This window comes from Centruroides sculpturatus, unplaced genomic scaffold (assembly GCF_000671375.1).
Source record: "Centruroides sculpturatus isolate CEXI.00-Female unplaced genomic scaffold, Cexi_2.0 scaffold1, whole genome shotgun sequence".
Classification (NCBI taxonomy): domain Eukaryota; kingdom Metazoa; phylum Arthropoda; class Arachnida; order Scorpiones; family Buthidae; genus Centruroides; species Centruroides sculpturatus.
This window is the reverse complement of record NW_019384326.1, coordinates 895,368-912,233: the sequence shown is the minus strand read 5'-3', so window position 1 is coordinate 912,233 and position 16,866 is coordinate 895,368. Positions and strand designations below refer to the sequence as shown.

At 31.6% G+C, this 16,866-nt stretch overlaps 1 protein-coding gene across 1 annotated transcript in view; it reads right to left on the bottom strand.

Annotated features, from left to right (window-relative positions):
• Positions 1-5,276: 5,276 nt before the first annotated feature.
• Positions 5,277-16,866, bottom strand: part of LOC111627441 (neuropeptide receptor 15-like) — a 46,637-nt gene continuing 35,047 nt past the window's right edge. Inside the window, exons 2-3 of the mRNA XM_023371011.1 lie at positions 6,651-6,808; positions 5,277-5,967 (exon numbers count right to left, since the gene is read on the bottom strand). Coding sequence (XP_023226779.1) covers positions 5,528-5,967; positions 6,651-6,808 — 598 coding nt within the window. The 3' untranslated portion in view covers positions 5,277-5,527. The remainder of the gene's footprint in view (positions 5,968-6,650; positions 6,809-16,866) is intronic.

Here is a 16,866-nt window from a genome sequence, read left to right as displayed (position 1 = left end):
ATAAAAACAGCCACAGTTCTGTTGAAGATTCTCTATGGCTGGGGAAGATTGTCCACAGTGAATGCCACGGAAAAATCTTCCACAGAACTGTGGCTATATTTGAAACCTTAAAACTCTACTTGTACTCATACATCTGTGTACAACTCATGCAGGTACAGTAAGGAGTCAACTGTAAGTGCCAATAGATGTCAATTGGTTTTTTAAAAAATTGGACAACACTAATTGCTTTGTGTGCTTTTGGAGAGGTGCATTTTATTGGTCCATTGTCTTTTGTTTTCGTGCATCAATAGTGTTGCCAGTCACAATTACTGTTGCCTCTGACTTGAAGGTTTTGTGTTTCAAAATTACTATTCTTCCTCCCGACTTTTAATGGCACCTTTCCTGTTTTCTGCTGAACATGCCTTGTAAATATGATACCAAGTACACAACTGATTTTCAATTGTTTCAGTGATATTGATAGATCCTTTTCTTAATTATGCAATACCAAATATCGAAAGGCTGGTTCTTTTAGAAGTTTTGTATGAAATTTTGTTAGAACCATTTCAAAATTGTTCCTTTAAATATTAAATTATATAATCACAGATCAATGACCAAGTTTTCAAATAATATATTCACAGGTCAATAACCTGTGAATATATTATTTGATTTTATTATACAGATATATTAGTTTGATTTGTGACATAAAATGATTCCATACAAATTATTGATTAGGTTTTGAGTTTACTTACAGTATTTTATTTTACAGAATTAAGAATATGAATGAAAAATATTTATCTTCATAAATTAAAGTAAGTATTGTTTCAGTTAAGAACAAGGAATATTACAAAAAATTCAGATCTTTTTAGAAAACTAAAGAATACTCCACATAGTTAGCGCATTGATGAGGCATGAACCCACAACCTATGAATGGGCTACCTATGTTTTTTGTGGTTTTATCTATTTGGCTTCTGGTGGGCACTTCTTTATTGGGACAATACAGTATAGAAGGAACTGTTCCCTTGTTACTTGCTAAATCAAACCTAGATATGCCTATTTGACTGGTAAATTGTGACCAGGGGCGGATCTAGGTTTTTCGGGGCCTAGGGCTTATTAAAGTCCAATGAAGTCCCATTTTTTTGTTAGATTAAGAATCTTTAAATTGGGGTTTAAAATTCATTTTTAATAACATCAAAATCACAGTTGAAATATATTTATTTATGAAATGGTGTTGAATGACAAACTTTATATCTTATATAAAAAATCATAAGAAATAAACAAAATAGTTACATTGATTAATTACTGACCAATTACATTACATTGATTACAATAAAACAAATAATACTATAAATTATCATTATTATATTATTAATATTAACTTTTTTACTATACAATAAGTGCTCATTGTTAATAAAAAAGTATTAAAAATTTATGATGATACAGTAATTCAATTTTTGTGGGCCCTTGACACTTGGGGGCTCAGGGCTTAAGCCCTATTAGTCCCTATGTGGATCCGCCCCTGATTGTGACCTTGATTTATATCTTCAAAGAATGGCTTTCAACTAGTCTAGAGTCTAAGTTTGCATTCCTTACACCATTTCAATCGGGGTCTTCTCGGCCTTATGGCTAAGATCAAAATGTCTGGCTAGGGACGTGTGTACCTGTGTCCCTAGCCCGGTCTTGGCTATAAGTACGGAGAGGCTGGCTTAGTATGGTTCTTTTAGGTGCCATTCTCGACTATTACACCTGTCTGGTGTGGATGGTGGCTGATAAGCGTTCACCCTAGTATTGAAGGAGTTTACTGTGAGAGAGTTTCAAACTTTAAAACCACAGCAAATATTATGGTAGGAAACAGCTGCACGACCATTGTAAACCATAGCATGGGAAATCCTTGTAATTCGAACTCAGATAGTTCGAAATCCCATTAATTCGTAACTGTACTATCTGTCACAGCCGCGGATATACGGATTTACATGTTAACCGTCTTCTACTTTTTTTCTGTTATCTCTTGAAATTCGACTGAATTTCGGGTTTCCAGATTGGAAATAAAGAAATTGAAGTGCCACCTGAATGGAAAGCTTTGACGAGAAACATTCTAATGTAAATAACAATATTGCAATAACCAGCCTTATGGATTTTGATTAGACAATTCCAAACCTGAATGAAGATATAATACCAGCGCACCTCGAAATCCTGTCAATTGCAACGAAAGTTTTGCAGTCCTGTCTACAGTTAACATGATGCTTGAAGATAATGCTGAGTGCTAGCAGGGATGTTCAAGACGAATATCCTGGCTAGCAGAAAACTCAATGTTCAATTATATAGTATTTATATTATAATCAGTGGCGTGCCGCCCTTGGAAGCGGTGGAAGCGCCGCTTCCCTTGTATTTTCTAAAATATAAATACATATTGCGCGATTATTTTCATATTTTAACGTACTTTGAATTAATTAAAATTAATATATTATTATAACCGCGTTATGTATCTTATTACAAATTTCTATACTACGTGTGAAAAAAACAATAAGATAGCCATTGTATATTCGAATATCAGTGGAGGAATGGAAGCGCTGTATTGTCGAATACGGGACAGCTTCCACTGCCAAAATATCTGAATGGTGTAAAGCAGCCAGATTACAGGCATTCGCTTTACAGAGCAGCAACCTCGCGGTTTAACCGGTGGATGCTACACACCAAAATATCGTATAACGCTTCCAATGATTCTATCCAGGACCGATTCTGGGCTGTTAGTTGCTTGCGTGCTAGATATTTGGCCCCCTCGCCTGATTACGTGAATCGCGAGTAGATTTATAACTTAACCCAACCGATAGGAGTTTACTGGTATGTTTTTTTAATATTTCTGTATAGTTGACATGAGTTTTTTTAAAAATCCATTAAAATATTTGATATACATATTTATTCTGCTCTCCCATCTTGTATTATTTACAGATTCCAATGTTAAATTAGTGATATTACGATTTGATATGTTCCATCTATAAGGGGATGCATAAAAAGAAGTGTACAATTCTTGTACAATGTTAAAAAATTAACTCTTATTTTGGTAGCATCATTTACAACTAAATTTAATGAATGAGAGAGATGCACGAGGTACAGAAAAAGCTCTAGAATTTATTTTCCTTAAATTTACGATTTATGTATCGTTGTTATAAAAATTCGTCTTTCCACTTCTTTCCCAAGACTACAAATATTCGAGTACAAAGTAACCGGTTTCAACTTATTTCTGTCTAAAAAGTAGTTAAATAATTAAGAGATTAGGGATTTAGGGACATAAATAAAACCCTGCTGAAAGAGCTGTAATTTTACTTAAACAAAAGTACAGTGGGGACTGATTTCTTCGTAATATTAGTTGTAATAAAGACAGAAATTTTTCCATTTCAATGAGGGTGATTGAAAAGTTGTAAATTTTGGAATTTCCGTGGATACCTGGTCTTAAAACGAATTAGAAAACAAATGACGGACAATCTACTTTCTTGTTAGTATTAAGTTTAACATATGTAGATTTTTACAGTTATGGTGAGAAACGTTTAAAATTTACAACCACTTTGTCGCATCCTTTGGGGTATACTAGTGATGCGACAAAAGAGGCATTTGATATTGACCAATATCGGCACTCTCGTGATTTGGCAGCCTGCGTGCATGCACGCACTGCATCGTCTCTGATTCCATCCATTAGCTACTGGTAGGGAGCTATTTGACTAAGTGGATTGTTTTAAGATTTAAAAAGTAAAGAATATTTTATGTTATTTTTATATACGTTTCATTACAAAGCTATATTTATAATTTTGTTTAAAAGTATATTCATACAATTGAAGAATATTTTGTACTAGGCATGCATATCCCACCACACATTTTATTTCACCAAGTAAGTTTTTATAACTTTAATTTGAATTTTAGCCCTTGTATCGTGGCTAGCGATTCAGACTGTAATTGTGATATTTAAAATACATTTAGAGAAGTCTGCGGGTTTTACTGGCATATCGAACAAATGAATACGAATGGACCATAGACCATCACTGACGCGCGATTAACTGATTGCCCCTGAAAGTCGGCTTCTTACAGAAACACAGTTTCCCTTTTATCAAATATCACGGCTCTCCACTGATTATTATCAGTAATTATTAATTAAAGAAAGTAGCGTTCTGTATACGTAGCAGTATTCCATTTGCTTACTACTAAGTTACGTGATATTTGGCGTATTGTACTGTACAATCTTGATAATTCGAAGTCGCCATTTTTTTTTGTCTCCTGAATTTAGAACCAACGATGATTCCCTGTAGTACTGTACTAAACTAACAGTCGTCCTAGGGCTTTCAAACGGTTTTATTCGTTTATGGCTATGCCACACAAATGGACGCTCTGCTGAGGGTAAATGCCTTCCAGTAGATTATTTATGGGAAACATGCCCCTATTTAGGTGTTACTGACGTGAAGAAAACCCGGAAAATTTCATGTTGCCAGTCGCGAATCCACGACCAACTATCAGTGTTCGGTGATTATATCCTCGTGGACATCGGTGGGCGTTCAGAGGGTCTGTGTGACCTGATAGTGATAAAGTATGGTTTGTGTATACTATTTTATGCAAAATTCTGTTTGCTTGGGAAGTTTTCCCAGACATTTTTGATGGATTCACCCCAACCTTTCATCTGCATATTACATCTCTAGCTGATGTCTTGTATGGAATTCTTGCGAATGTGCCACTTGCATTCCACACTGAAAGTCTGTTAAAACTGGCATTTTACATGCTCCTCTTTGCTGTTCTTTTGAAAGCCTAGAAAACTTTGAACTAACCATATCTCGAATGGTGGCATTAGTAGCCATTTTCTATTTTTGGTTAAATAACGAATTTTCATTTTTAAACTTTGCAATTGGACTGATACAGAAAATGAAAAATTGAATACCTTCTGCAACTGGACAAGTAATTTGTGTTTATTATGAGAATTGCATACAGAATTAAATATTGATTCTCAGTTTACTGTGGATATTGTTACCTGATAATTTGACAAGCAAAAATATCCTAGCTAATGGAAATTAAGTGGATGAGGATGCTGGAAGAAGCCACTTTGATAAGCATCGTCTACGGAGTCACGTAATTAGTGATGAGATCTATGGCTCACTTATATAAACCAGGTACAAAAAGTCTGAATTGTGTTTAAAGTTTAGGAATTTAAAATGCATTTATCGTTAAAAATAAAACTTTCATGGACGAAATTGAATGAGTCTCTTATGAATCCTGAAATAATCTTTCATTTACTAATCAAAATCTAGTTAAAATGTTTCGCATTGGTTATACAGTTGGATCTCTAATAACCCCACCTCTAAACAATGGCTATTCTTACGTTTCCGTCAGTGGCCGCCATTCAGAGGTTTATTGGTCTCTATTGTGGTATAAAATCGAAATCAGTGAAATGAAAAAACAAATTTGGATACTTAGAATTTTATTTCAGCACCAGGTTGAAGTGTTGACATGTTCAAACAAGCAAACGTAGATTAAAACATGCACAGAAATTCGTGAAATTATTTTATTTTTGTTTTCAGACTTCAGAAACCGTAGTTTTCATGCTCTTGTTACGATTTCTCGACTTTAAATTTATTGTTGGTGGTGATTTATCTGAGCTTGTCCCACAGAACAGTACACTACGAAATTTCTGCCTGAATTTCTGGCAGAATATACTGTAAAGTAGTGGGTTACAAGCGGACGATGCGTAAGCCATGATATTGACGAAAATCAAGAAGGACCAATTTTCTTGGAATTTCGTTTTGGAAAAGGTATTATAAACCAATAAAATCTGATGGGGAGAGAAACTGACAAAATACACAGTCACTCCAGCTATTAACATTTTGACAACCCCTCTTCTGGCCTTCATGGTTCCTGCGTAATTTTCCTTACCTATGGAAGGTTCAATGGAGCGTAATGCCTCTGGTCTGAAGAGCTTTCTTCCTATTCTTACGTACAATGTCACTTGGAGAAAGAGTGGGATGAGNCAAGTTTACGGAAAACGTGCCCTATCTCAACCAATCAAACACACCTTTACATGCTTATAACTACAGTTTGAGAATGATTTTCTAGAGAAAAAAATATCGATTTAGACAGATTTACAAACGTAAAAGTTAGACTTTTTTTAAAATAAAATTGTATAATTTCTTTCTTATTATTGATTTTTAATGTAAACTGAGTGGGAAAATTTTTCCATATTCACGTTAAAATAAAAAGCTGGCAACATTGTTGTTGCTGGACTTTCTCGGAATTTTTTACTTTTACTTTTTTTTATATCCTTAATAATTCCCATCATTAACTTTATAAGTCCTCAGATTGGTTGGGAAAATATTAAATGGTGGGGCCGTAACTCCCGAACCAATAGTCTGATTTTTCTGAAAATTTCTAGAAAAAATTTTCCCTAACAAATAAACTTCCCTGCAAAATTTCAGAAATTTTCCACAAAAGGCACAGGAGTTATTAAGCTTAAAATTGGGTGAACAAAATCGTGCCCCAAGCACTAACATCCTTACATATAGAAAAAGCTCTGAATTTTTATGCATTTCTAAACGTTTCAAGGTTCATGAGTCCAAAGATGTAAAAATCTTGAAAGGAGGGGGGTCATTTTTTTGACCGAAGTCATACTTTCCTTCTGTTAGATAACAGCTGGGAAAGTAAACATGGTGTGAAGTCGGGATGATCGGTGCTCAAAATGTGGAAGATCAAGTTGGGAGAAGCACAAGCCATGGCTAAAGGCCAGATACATCCAATAATTATTAAGATCCTTACTCTACAACATAGGATATGAGCAGTGATCGGGTGGATGATGGCAATATACCTGCAAATTAAACAGTGCTTAATTAATTAATTTTATATTATCATGGGTGTAAATTATATAAAGCAAAAGTTATTTTTAAATATTACTTCAACTTCAATCCAACAGTAATTAAAGAATTTTAATTTTCAGTAAGTATGCAGTTAGGATTCCCATCCGTTTAACATTCGAAATTTGAGTGTTTGTTTGATTGGCTGGTAGATTTCAATTGTAAAACTAATCAAAGTTGGTCGGGCATCTTGTTCTTTCACTAATCGACAGATTACATTTTATAACAATTTAAATGTGTCCCGCGGTTTATACCAAAGATTTATGTTCATCTAACAAGTTGGGGGATAATTCTGTAGATTAAAGCGCATTTAACCTATAAAATTCGTACACCAGGTGCTAAATCTTGATTATTTTAGCCTAACTTCAAGAAGGGCGAACACTACAACTCTACAAATGTGGCTTGTTGCCCGAGAATTGTGTACAGAGTTAACACTAGGCAATATTTCCATCCAGTTACCTCCCATGCCATACAGCATTTCCAAACAAAAATAGCTGCTTCAGTCAGGTTATTGGCTGAAACAAGTTTCTAAACTTTTGGAAAAAACAATGGTCAACGGCATTTTGTGACTAGATTGGTCAGCAAAACAGAGTTATTACCCTCGCTTTATACACAGCTTAAACGATTACGAATTTGAAAAAATTGTCGATTTATAAATTTCCACTGCCTATCCTCCTTTAATCTCATGAAAGTGTTTAGCTAGATGAAAATCGAAACAAGATATAGAAAGCGTGGGAGGAGGGAGCCTCGATTAACTATATACGAACTTCCGGTCTAGACCGGAAACCACGTGATTTTAATTCAAAATTTTCTCCACTTANTTCTTTATAGAAATATTTATACAGAACGTTTCTAATAATATAAGTTGATTAAATTTATATTAAAAAACATCCATTGACGAGTTGCGTAACGTTCCCAGCAAAAAAAAAAAAAAAGTTAAAATTGTGTGTGGCGCCATCTGCTAATAACGAGTTAAACTTAGTTTAAGTATTGACATCGTTCGAGCTATGTCAGCTGAGCCATCTCTATCTCTTTACCCCGTTGACCTTTAACTACCAAAATTTAACAGAATCAATGGCCCATGTATAGAAATAACCCTGCCAACTTTCAAAACTTTTGCTTTATCTAGTCTTAAACCTCCACATAGGCAATTTTGAAGGGTTGTTTTTATATTTTTGGGCTCCTGGAGGGCGAAAAACGTCGAGAAATTCGAACAAGCGGGTCAAAATCCGGGAAGTTAATTAAAATTAAAACCAACTTGTCTATCAATTGGTCACTAATTTCTATATATGTAACCCAATTAAAACGACCTTTTCTTTGTGGTATTAATTTACTTTGCAGCTAGTTTGTTTCTGCAATAAATTACAAACTAACGAAACGATCTTCAAGATATTTGCAATTTAAAATTCAAATATGAAGGAAATGAAGCTGATAAATTCCTGATGCAAAAATATAAGGATATATTCAACTAGAAACGTGTTTTCCCTGGTTCAAAAGAAATAGGATTAAGCCAGTTGAGGCGAATATATAATGACAGCATCAATAGAAATATGACAAGCCAATTTCGTAAGCGTAACTCTTGTTACATTTAAATAACATAAAGGTATTTTTATTATGAGAAAAACAGTGTTTTTTTGGTATAAAAATATGCTTAAATTAAACAGTTTTAACACAAGAATGATTGCTAGAAACATAGAGAGATGAGGATGAAGATGAGAATATGACAAAGATAATTTGGTAAGCGTAACTTTTTTTTACGTTTAAATAGCACAATGTTCTATTTTTCATGAGGAAAAAAAACAATTTTTTAAAAATAAAAATATATGTTTAAATTAAGCAGTTTTAACAAGAGAATAACAGAAAGAAAGCTAGATTAATAGAGGGATGAAGATGGAGATGAGAAGGACAAAGCGAAATATGACAAAGATAATTTTGTAAGTGTAACTTTTGTTACTTTAAACAAGACTGCAAAGTGTTTATTATGAGAAAAAACCAGTTTTTTTAATATATATATATATATATGTTTAATAGAAGAGAATAATTGCAAGAAGAGCGGATTTACAAGAGGAGGAGGAGGAGCAAGATGAGGAGAAAGAGAAGAGAAAGCAGCATTCTGTCAAAAAATCATGGAAAAAAACGTTTTATTTTTTTTAAAAAAAGAGATATTTTTATGACATACAGAATAAAAGAAGACTATTATATTTTGGTGAATAAGTGAAAAAAAAAAAAAAAATACAATAAGAGAGTGACGTCAACTGTTTTTCCAGCGGTAAGTAATATTTTGATTTGAAGTCTTGAATAATATATAAACTAACAGAGAAAAATACTTAAAAATTATATTATTTTAATCCACAAAAATAATATATGTTATATAAAATACTTAATTAAATGTAAGCTATTAATTATTTTCTTAATTTTTGCGTAATTTAACATTATTGTAGGCTTTTATAGTACTTGTACAGCGTAACTGATAGACATTGCTATAGAATGCTTCTATATTAAATCTGTAAATAAATTAATAATTAATTTATAATTTTTTAATAATTTTAAATTAATTGGAGTGATTAAAAATAGTTATAATTTATAACTTTTGTAATTAAATTACGTATTAAGACCTGAAGTTAAGGGTTTTTCTTCGATTTTCTTGATTCAGTTCTCGACTTTGTGGTTAAAGTTATATTTAATGCTTTATTTTTTTTTATTTCTTATGTTATATTTATAAATTCGGTTGATTTTTGTGAAGTTTCTACAAAGTTTTCTTTGATTTCTTTAAATTTTTACCGTGTTTTTATAACTTTTTTTTGAAAAAGTTGTAAAAACAAGAAAAAAACCTGAAAATACGAACGTAGGTGGTCCACTGAAATATAAACATGATTAATTTAAGTTAAAGTTTAAGTTTGTATTACATTTCACTCGAATTTTAGATCTTAAAAACTAACTAATTAAAATTTTAATATGGTTCTCCTCGAATGGCATGAAACAAATGAGGAGGAGCTTCTGCATCCTTTTATGTCCACCATTGCACCACATTTATGATTCTAGATATATTTATCGTATTCAAGAATATTCTGCAATTTGTAATCTATTCAGATCTTGTTCTTTAGTCCAATTTTGTCGTTGCATCATAATTATTAAGACCTCTTGAACAGTCTAGGATGACAGGAACACTGTTACAGAAAAATCTAGGACAAATTTAGAGATATTCTAGAATGTAGAGCAATCTAGGACCGCATTCAGGACTATTCTAGAACAATCAAGGATCAATTTACAGCTGTTTTAGAACAATCTAGGACAAATTCAGAGCAATATAGGACCACAGTAGCACGGTCCCAGAACAAACTAGGATTACAGTAAGAGGGTCCAGAAAAATCTAGAACCATAGCAGGACAGTTCTAGAACAATCTAGGACTACAATAGAACTAACTGCTCGAAAACATTCTAGAACCGCGTTCAATACTTTCTGCTCTCTTGCCTTATGTTTTATCTTAAGTAACCTTAAATTAGAACAGACTTTGACTACTAGAGAAACCACTTTAGCAATTGTAAACAATGCCATTATATCCCTTGTAAAAACTTACCCCGTTAGACCAGAGCCGTAACTAGGCAAGTGCAACAGGTGCACCCGCACAGGGCCCACTTTTAAACTTAGTTTAAGTATTGACACCGTTCGAGCTATGTCAGCTGAGCCATCTCTATCTCTTTACCCCGTTGACCTTTAACTACCAAAATTTAACAGAATCAATGGCTCATGTATAGAAATAACCCTGCCAACTTTCAAAACTTTTGCTTTATCTTGTCTTAAACCTCCACATAGGCAATTTTGAAGGGTTGTTTTTATATTTTTGGGCTCATGGAGGGCGAAAAACGTCGAGAAATTCGAACAAGCGGGTCAAAATCCGGGAAGTTAATTAAAATTAAAACCAACTTGTCTATCAATTGGTCACTAATTTCTATATATGTAACCCAATTAAAACGACCTTTTCTTTGTGGTATTAATTTACTTTGCAGCTAGTTTGTTTCTGCAATAAATTACAAACTAACGAAACGATCTTCAAGATATTTGCAATTTAAAATTCAAATATGAAGGAAATGAAGCTGATAAATTTCTGATGCAAAAATATAAGGATATATTCAACTAGAAACGTGTTTTCCCTGGTTCAAAAGAAATAGGATTAAGCCAGTTGAGGCGAATATATAATGACAGCATCAATAGAAATATGACAAGCCAATTTCGTAAGCGTAACTCTTGTTACATTTAAATAACATAAAGGTATTTTTATTATGAGAAAAACAGTGTTTTTTTGGTATAAAAATATGCTTAAATTAAACAGTTTTAACACAAGAATGATTGCTAGAAACATAGAGAGATGAGGATGAAGATGAGAATATGACAAAGATAATTTGGTAAGCGTAACTTTTTTTTACGTTTAAATAGCACAATGTTCTATTTTTCATGAGGAAAAAAAACAATTTTTTAAAAATAAAAATATATGTTTAAATTAAGCAGTTTTAACAAGAGAATAACAGAAAGAAAGCTAGATTAATAGAGGGATGAAGATGGAGATGAGAAGGACAAAGCGAAATATGACAAAGATAATTTTGTAAGTGTAACTTTTGTTACTTTAAACAAGACTGCAAAGTGTTTATTATGAGAAAAAACCAGTTTTTTTAATATATATATATATATATGTTTAATAGAAGAGAATAATTGCAAGAAGAGCGGATTTACAAGAGGAGGAGGAGGAGCAAGATGAGGAGAAAGAGAAGAGAAAGCAGCATTCTGTCAAAAAATCATGGAAAAAAACGTTTTATTTTTTTTAAAAAAAGAGATATTTTTATGACATACAGAATAAAAGAAGACTATTATATTTTGGTGAATAAGTGAAAAAAAAAAAAAAAATACAATAAGAGAGTGACGTCAACTGTTTTTCCAGCGGTAAGTAATATTTTGATTTGAAGTCTTGAATAATATATAAACTAACAGAGAAAAATACTTAAAAATTATATTATTTTAATCCACAAAAATAATATATGTTATATAAAATACTTAATTAAATGTAAGCTATTAATTATTTTCTTAATTTTTGCGTAATTTAACATTATTGTAGGCTTTTATAGTACTTGTACAGCGTAACTGATAGACATTGCTATAGAATGCTTCTATATTAAATCTGTAAATAAATTAATAATTAATTTATAATTTTTTAATAATTTTAAATTAATTGGAGTGATTAAAAATAGTTATAATTTATAACTTTTGTAATTAAATTACGTATTAAGACCTGAAGTTAAGGGTTTTTCTTCGATTTTCTTGATTCAGTTCTCGACTTTGTGGTTAAAGTTATATTTAATGCTTTATTTTTTTTTATTTCTTATGTTATATTTATAAATTCGGTTGATTTTTGTGAAGTTTCTACAAAGTTTTCTTTGATTTCTTTAAATTTTTACCGTGTTTTTATAACTTTTTTTTGAAAAAGTTGTAAAAACAAGAAAAAAACCTGAAAATACGAACGTAGGTGGTCCACTGAAATATAAACATGATTAATTTAAGTTAAAGTTTAAGTTTGTATTACATTTCACTCGAATTTTAGATCTTAAAAACTAACTAATTAAAATTTTAATATGGTTCTCCTCGAATGGCATGAAACAAATGAGGAGGAGCTTCTGCATCCTTTTATGTCCACCATTGCACCACATTTATGATTCTAGATATATTTATCGTATTCAAGAATATTCTGCAATTTGTAATCTATTCAGATCTTGTTCTTTAGTCCAATTTTGTCGTTGCATCATAATTATTAAGACCTCTTGAACAGTCTAGGATGACAGGAACACTGTTACAGAAAAATCTAGGACAAATTTAGAGATATTCTAGAATGTAGAGCAATCTAGGACCGCATTCAGGACTATTCTAGAACAATCAAGGATCAATTTACAGCTGTTTTAGAACAATCTAGGACAAATTCAGAGCAATATAGGACCACAGTAGCACGGTCCCAGAACAAACTAGGATTACAGTAAGAGGGTACAGGAAAATCTAGAACCATAGCAGGACAGTTCTAGAACAATCTAGGACTACAATAGAACTAACTGCTCGAAAACATTCTAGAACCGCGTTCAATACTTTCTGCTCTCTTGCCTTATGTTTTATCTTAAGTAACCTTAAATTAGAACAGACTTTGACTACTAGAGAAACCACTTTAGCAATTGTAAACAATGCCATTATATCCCTTGTAAAAACTTACCCCGTTAGACCAGAGCCGTAACTAGGCAAGTGCAACAGGTGCACCCGCACAGGGCCCACTTGGAAGGGAGGCCCAAACTGCTGTTCACAAGAAATTATATTTTTAAATTTTAAATTTTCTCGCCTTTCTACAGCGCGGTTTGGCGATTACGTTTCGCCTTACTTAGACCCTAGATGTCTGCTCACCAACGTTCCCAACCGTGGCGACTTTTAGAGGGACGTATTGAGGTAGCGGAGACCTCAGACAAATCAGCCAAAAGTAGCGACTTTTGATATTTTTAAATTTATTTTTTGAGAAATTTAAATTTATAGTTTTCAAATTTACAGATTTTTCTCTACTTTATAGAGCTTTCTGGCAACTACTAATATTATTACGATATAAGAACTGTATTTCTAGATTTTTCTACAGTGTGCAGAGCTAGAAATCTGTAAAGGTAATATTTTGTAACAAAAATAAATCATGTGGTGTATACCTGAACGGCGGATTAAGCGGTAAGCGAGCTATGCGGGCGCATAGGGCCCGAAGGAGCTCCCGCAGTCTTTAAAATGCTACTGAAAAAAGGGATTACGAAAACGCAGAAAATAGAAATAGTCCAAAAAAAAACGCTTCGATATATATAGATACATGGAAGTAATAAATGATATAGCTTTATGGCCAACAATATTAACAGATGCTATTATTGATCATATTCTTAAAAGAAACCAAAGAGTATAGAAAAGGGATTTCTTAATAAACGGAAAAAAAAGAGTTAAGATAATGGAAATAGATAAAACACCAGATGAAGGAAGTAACTTGACACCTGAAAAATTATTTAAAATACAAATTTACAGTGTTCTTGACACTCTATTGTGTCAAATAGATTGGCGTTATGAAAAAATGAAAACTATCTGTGACGATTTTTGCTTTCGCTGTGGCTAGTCTTAACAATGCATGAGTTTGCTGATTTAAAAAATTCGACTGCAGATCTCGCTATTAAATATAGCAAAGATTTAAAAAAGTACGAATTTACAAGTGAAATTGAAAGTTTTGATTTTGAAGTAACGACTCTTATACAAAATATAGAAACTACAATATCGTTAAAAATATTAATTATGATGGTGTAATTAATGAATTTGCTGAAATGAANAAATTATTATTATTTTTATTATTATTATTAAATAATTAATATAAATTAATGATTATTTGTGATAAATTAAGTTTAAATAATTAATTTATCTAAGTATAAATTTAGTTATTCATTTTCAAATCTATACTTATTCCACTTGAATTAACTTTTAATTAATTCTAAAAGATTTCTGTAGTAAAAACTAAATAGTATTTTGTTTTTTTTTTGTTTTTAAATTTCTTTCTTTTCTTTTTAATTACTTTTTACTTTTCTCTCCAACTGTTTTGTATGAGAAATAATTAATTGAAACGGTTACAAATGCATCAACACCAAACTCTTTCCTAGTTGTTTAGCTTGAAATGCGTTAGATCAATAATTACTTTACCTTTTCGAACCTTTAATGAGTGTTAAGAAGTGTTAGCGTTAATTGAGGCAACCTAAAGCGGAAATTAATGCTGGATATTGTTTTCATTTACATACTTTCCTGCAATTTCAAGCGTAATAAACTTTCAGTTTTGACTTAAAAAATTAAATAAATTTAATGAGAAACACGTAAAAATAATCGGTTAAGCTTCATTAAATTCCTTTTTTTAAAAAGAGAGGAAAAAATTATTTTAAAATGAACAAATTCCTTTTACTTAATTTCATTCATTAAAAAAACGGATTTAGCTTAAAAATTACGTTTTACGTTATTTAATTCATCAGTTTCGTTCATTGAAAAGAGTTAGAGGGCGCGCGCGTACACGTGCGTAAATTTGTATGAATGAAAAAAAAATTCCATTCATTAAAACGGGCGCGTGCACTATAAAGAATGACGCATTTATTACTTATGAATGAATAAATTACAAACGTATTTTACGCTAAATTTTTTTTTAAACTTTTAAAATGAAACTAATTAAAAATTACTTTTTGAAATGAATTTAATTAAGAAATTATAATAAAACAGTTAAATTTAATACAAATCACGTGATTTTTTTTACTACGAATTGTTTAATTACAATCGAAAAATATCATATTACATTCACTTAGTTTTAATTAAACGTTGAATTTACGTGGTAAACAACACTCAAAGCAATTATTTAAATTAATTTAGATGTTTTAGTGATGTAAAAACGAATTTTTTTGAACTGGTATTAAGAGAGAATTTCATTATAACGTTGCAAAATGGCTAGGAAAGTACTACCTTCTCCAATATGTCACGTACTATTGACAGTAAAGCAAATAAATGAAAACTCTTGGTGGTGTATCAAGATATATATATATATATATATATATTTCCCCTATCATCTTATTTCTTTCAGTGATGATTCGTATCCTTACAAGGAAGAAATTGTTGTAAAATATGCTTTAATTTAAAAGAAATTTAGCTGATGATGATGTAAATGTAATTACTTTAATAATTTAATTGGGTTTTTTTTTTACTTTCCTGGTTGTTATATATACGAGGGAAATTATGGCGCTGTATCAAAAGATGAACCCCCTCTCAAGAATTTCACAGTTTTTGGACTCTGAGGACCTTTAAAGGTCGAGAAATGAAACAATTTGGGGATCTATTTCTGTATGTAAGGATGCTAGTGTGTGGGGGGACACGGTTTTGTTAACCCATTTCGAAGCTTACTTACTCCTTGGCCTTTAGTCGAGAATTTCTGAAATTCTGCAGAGAAGTTTGCGTATTAGAGGGCTTTATGCCGTTAAATTTTGGTGGTTAAAGGTCACGGGGTTGCAGAGCTAGAGGAGGTCACATGCCGTATTTCCAGTGGGGTCGGACTTAACGATTTTACTCGTTATTAATAATTTACAATTTTTATAAAACTTATCTCTGCCCTCAAAATTAAGCTTTTTGCCATTTTATAATAATTAATAGTAGAAAAAGTTTTTAAAAATAAAATCTAGTAACAGATGGCGCCACACACTATTTTAACATTTTTATTTTTTTTTGCCTGGAAAGTTACGTAACTCGTTGCAAGATTTGTTTTCTATGTTGATAATGCTTATTTGAATTATATTATTAAGGTTATTTTAGTATGCTTAATTTGTAAATAATTTCCTAAAAATTAATTAAAATTCTTGTATATAAATATTATTTTATTTGAAAATTTTATATAAAATATTCTCATATTTTGTGAGTCTAAACCAGTTTAAATCCGTAATTTTTATTTAGAAAATGGTTTATCAGCTTAAAAAATTACGAAAATATAATTATATTTTGGCAATTTTTAAAATTATTTTCAAGGAAATTTCCACGAGAGTTCGTTAGGATGGAGTAGTGCTTAACTTTACGTCAAATTGACGTCATCTCTTTATTATTACGACGAGGAATTCTGACGTCAAGTTTACGGAAAACGTGCCCTATCTCAACCAATCAAACACACCTTTACATGCTTATAACTACAGTTTGAGAATGATTTTCTAGAGAAAAAAATATCGATTTAGACAGATTTACAAACGTAAAAGTTAGACTTTTTTTAAAATAAAATTGTATAATTTCAAACAAGCAAAAATTATTGTGACGTCGTCACAATTCTGGGCTGCAATTTTGAATTTATTTAGTTTAAAATATATGCTCTCGATCTGAAATTAGTAATGTCGTGCCCCTGTAAATCATACTTTTCCTGATAGCAACGGAGTTCTGCTGGTCATCTATCTAACGGATCCGCCCCTG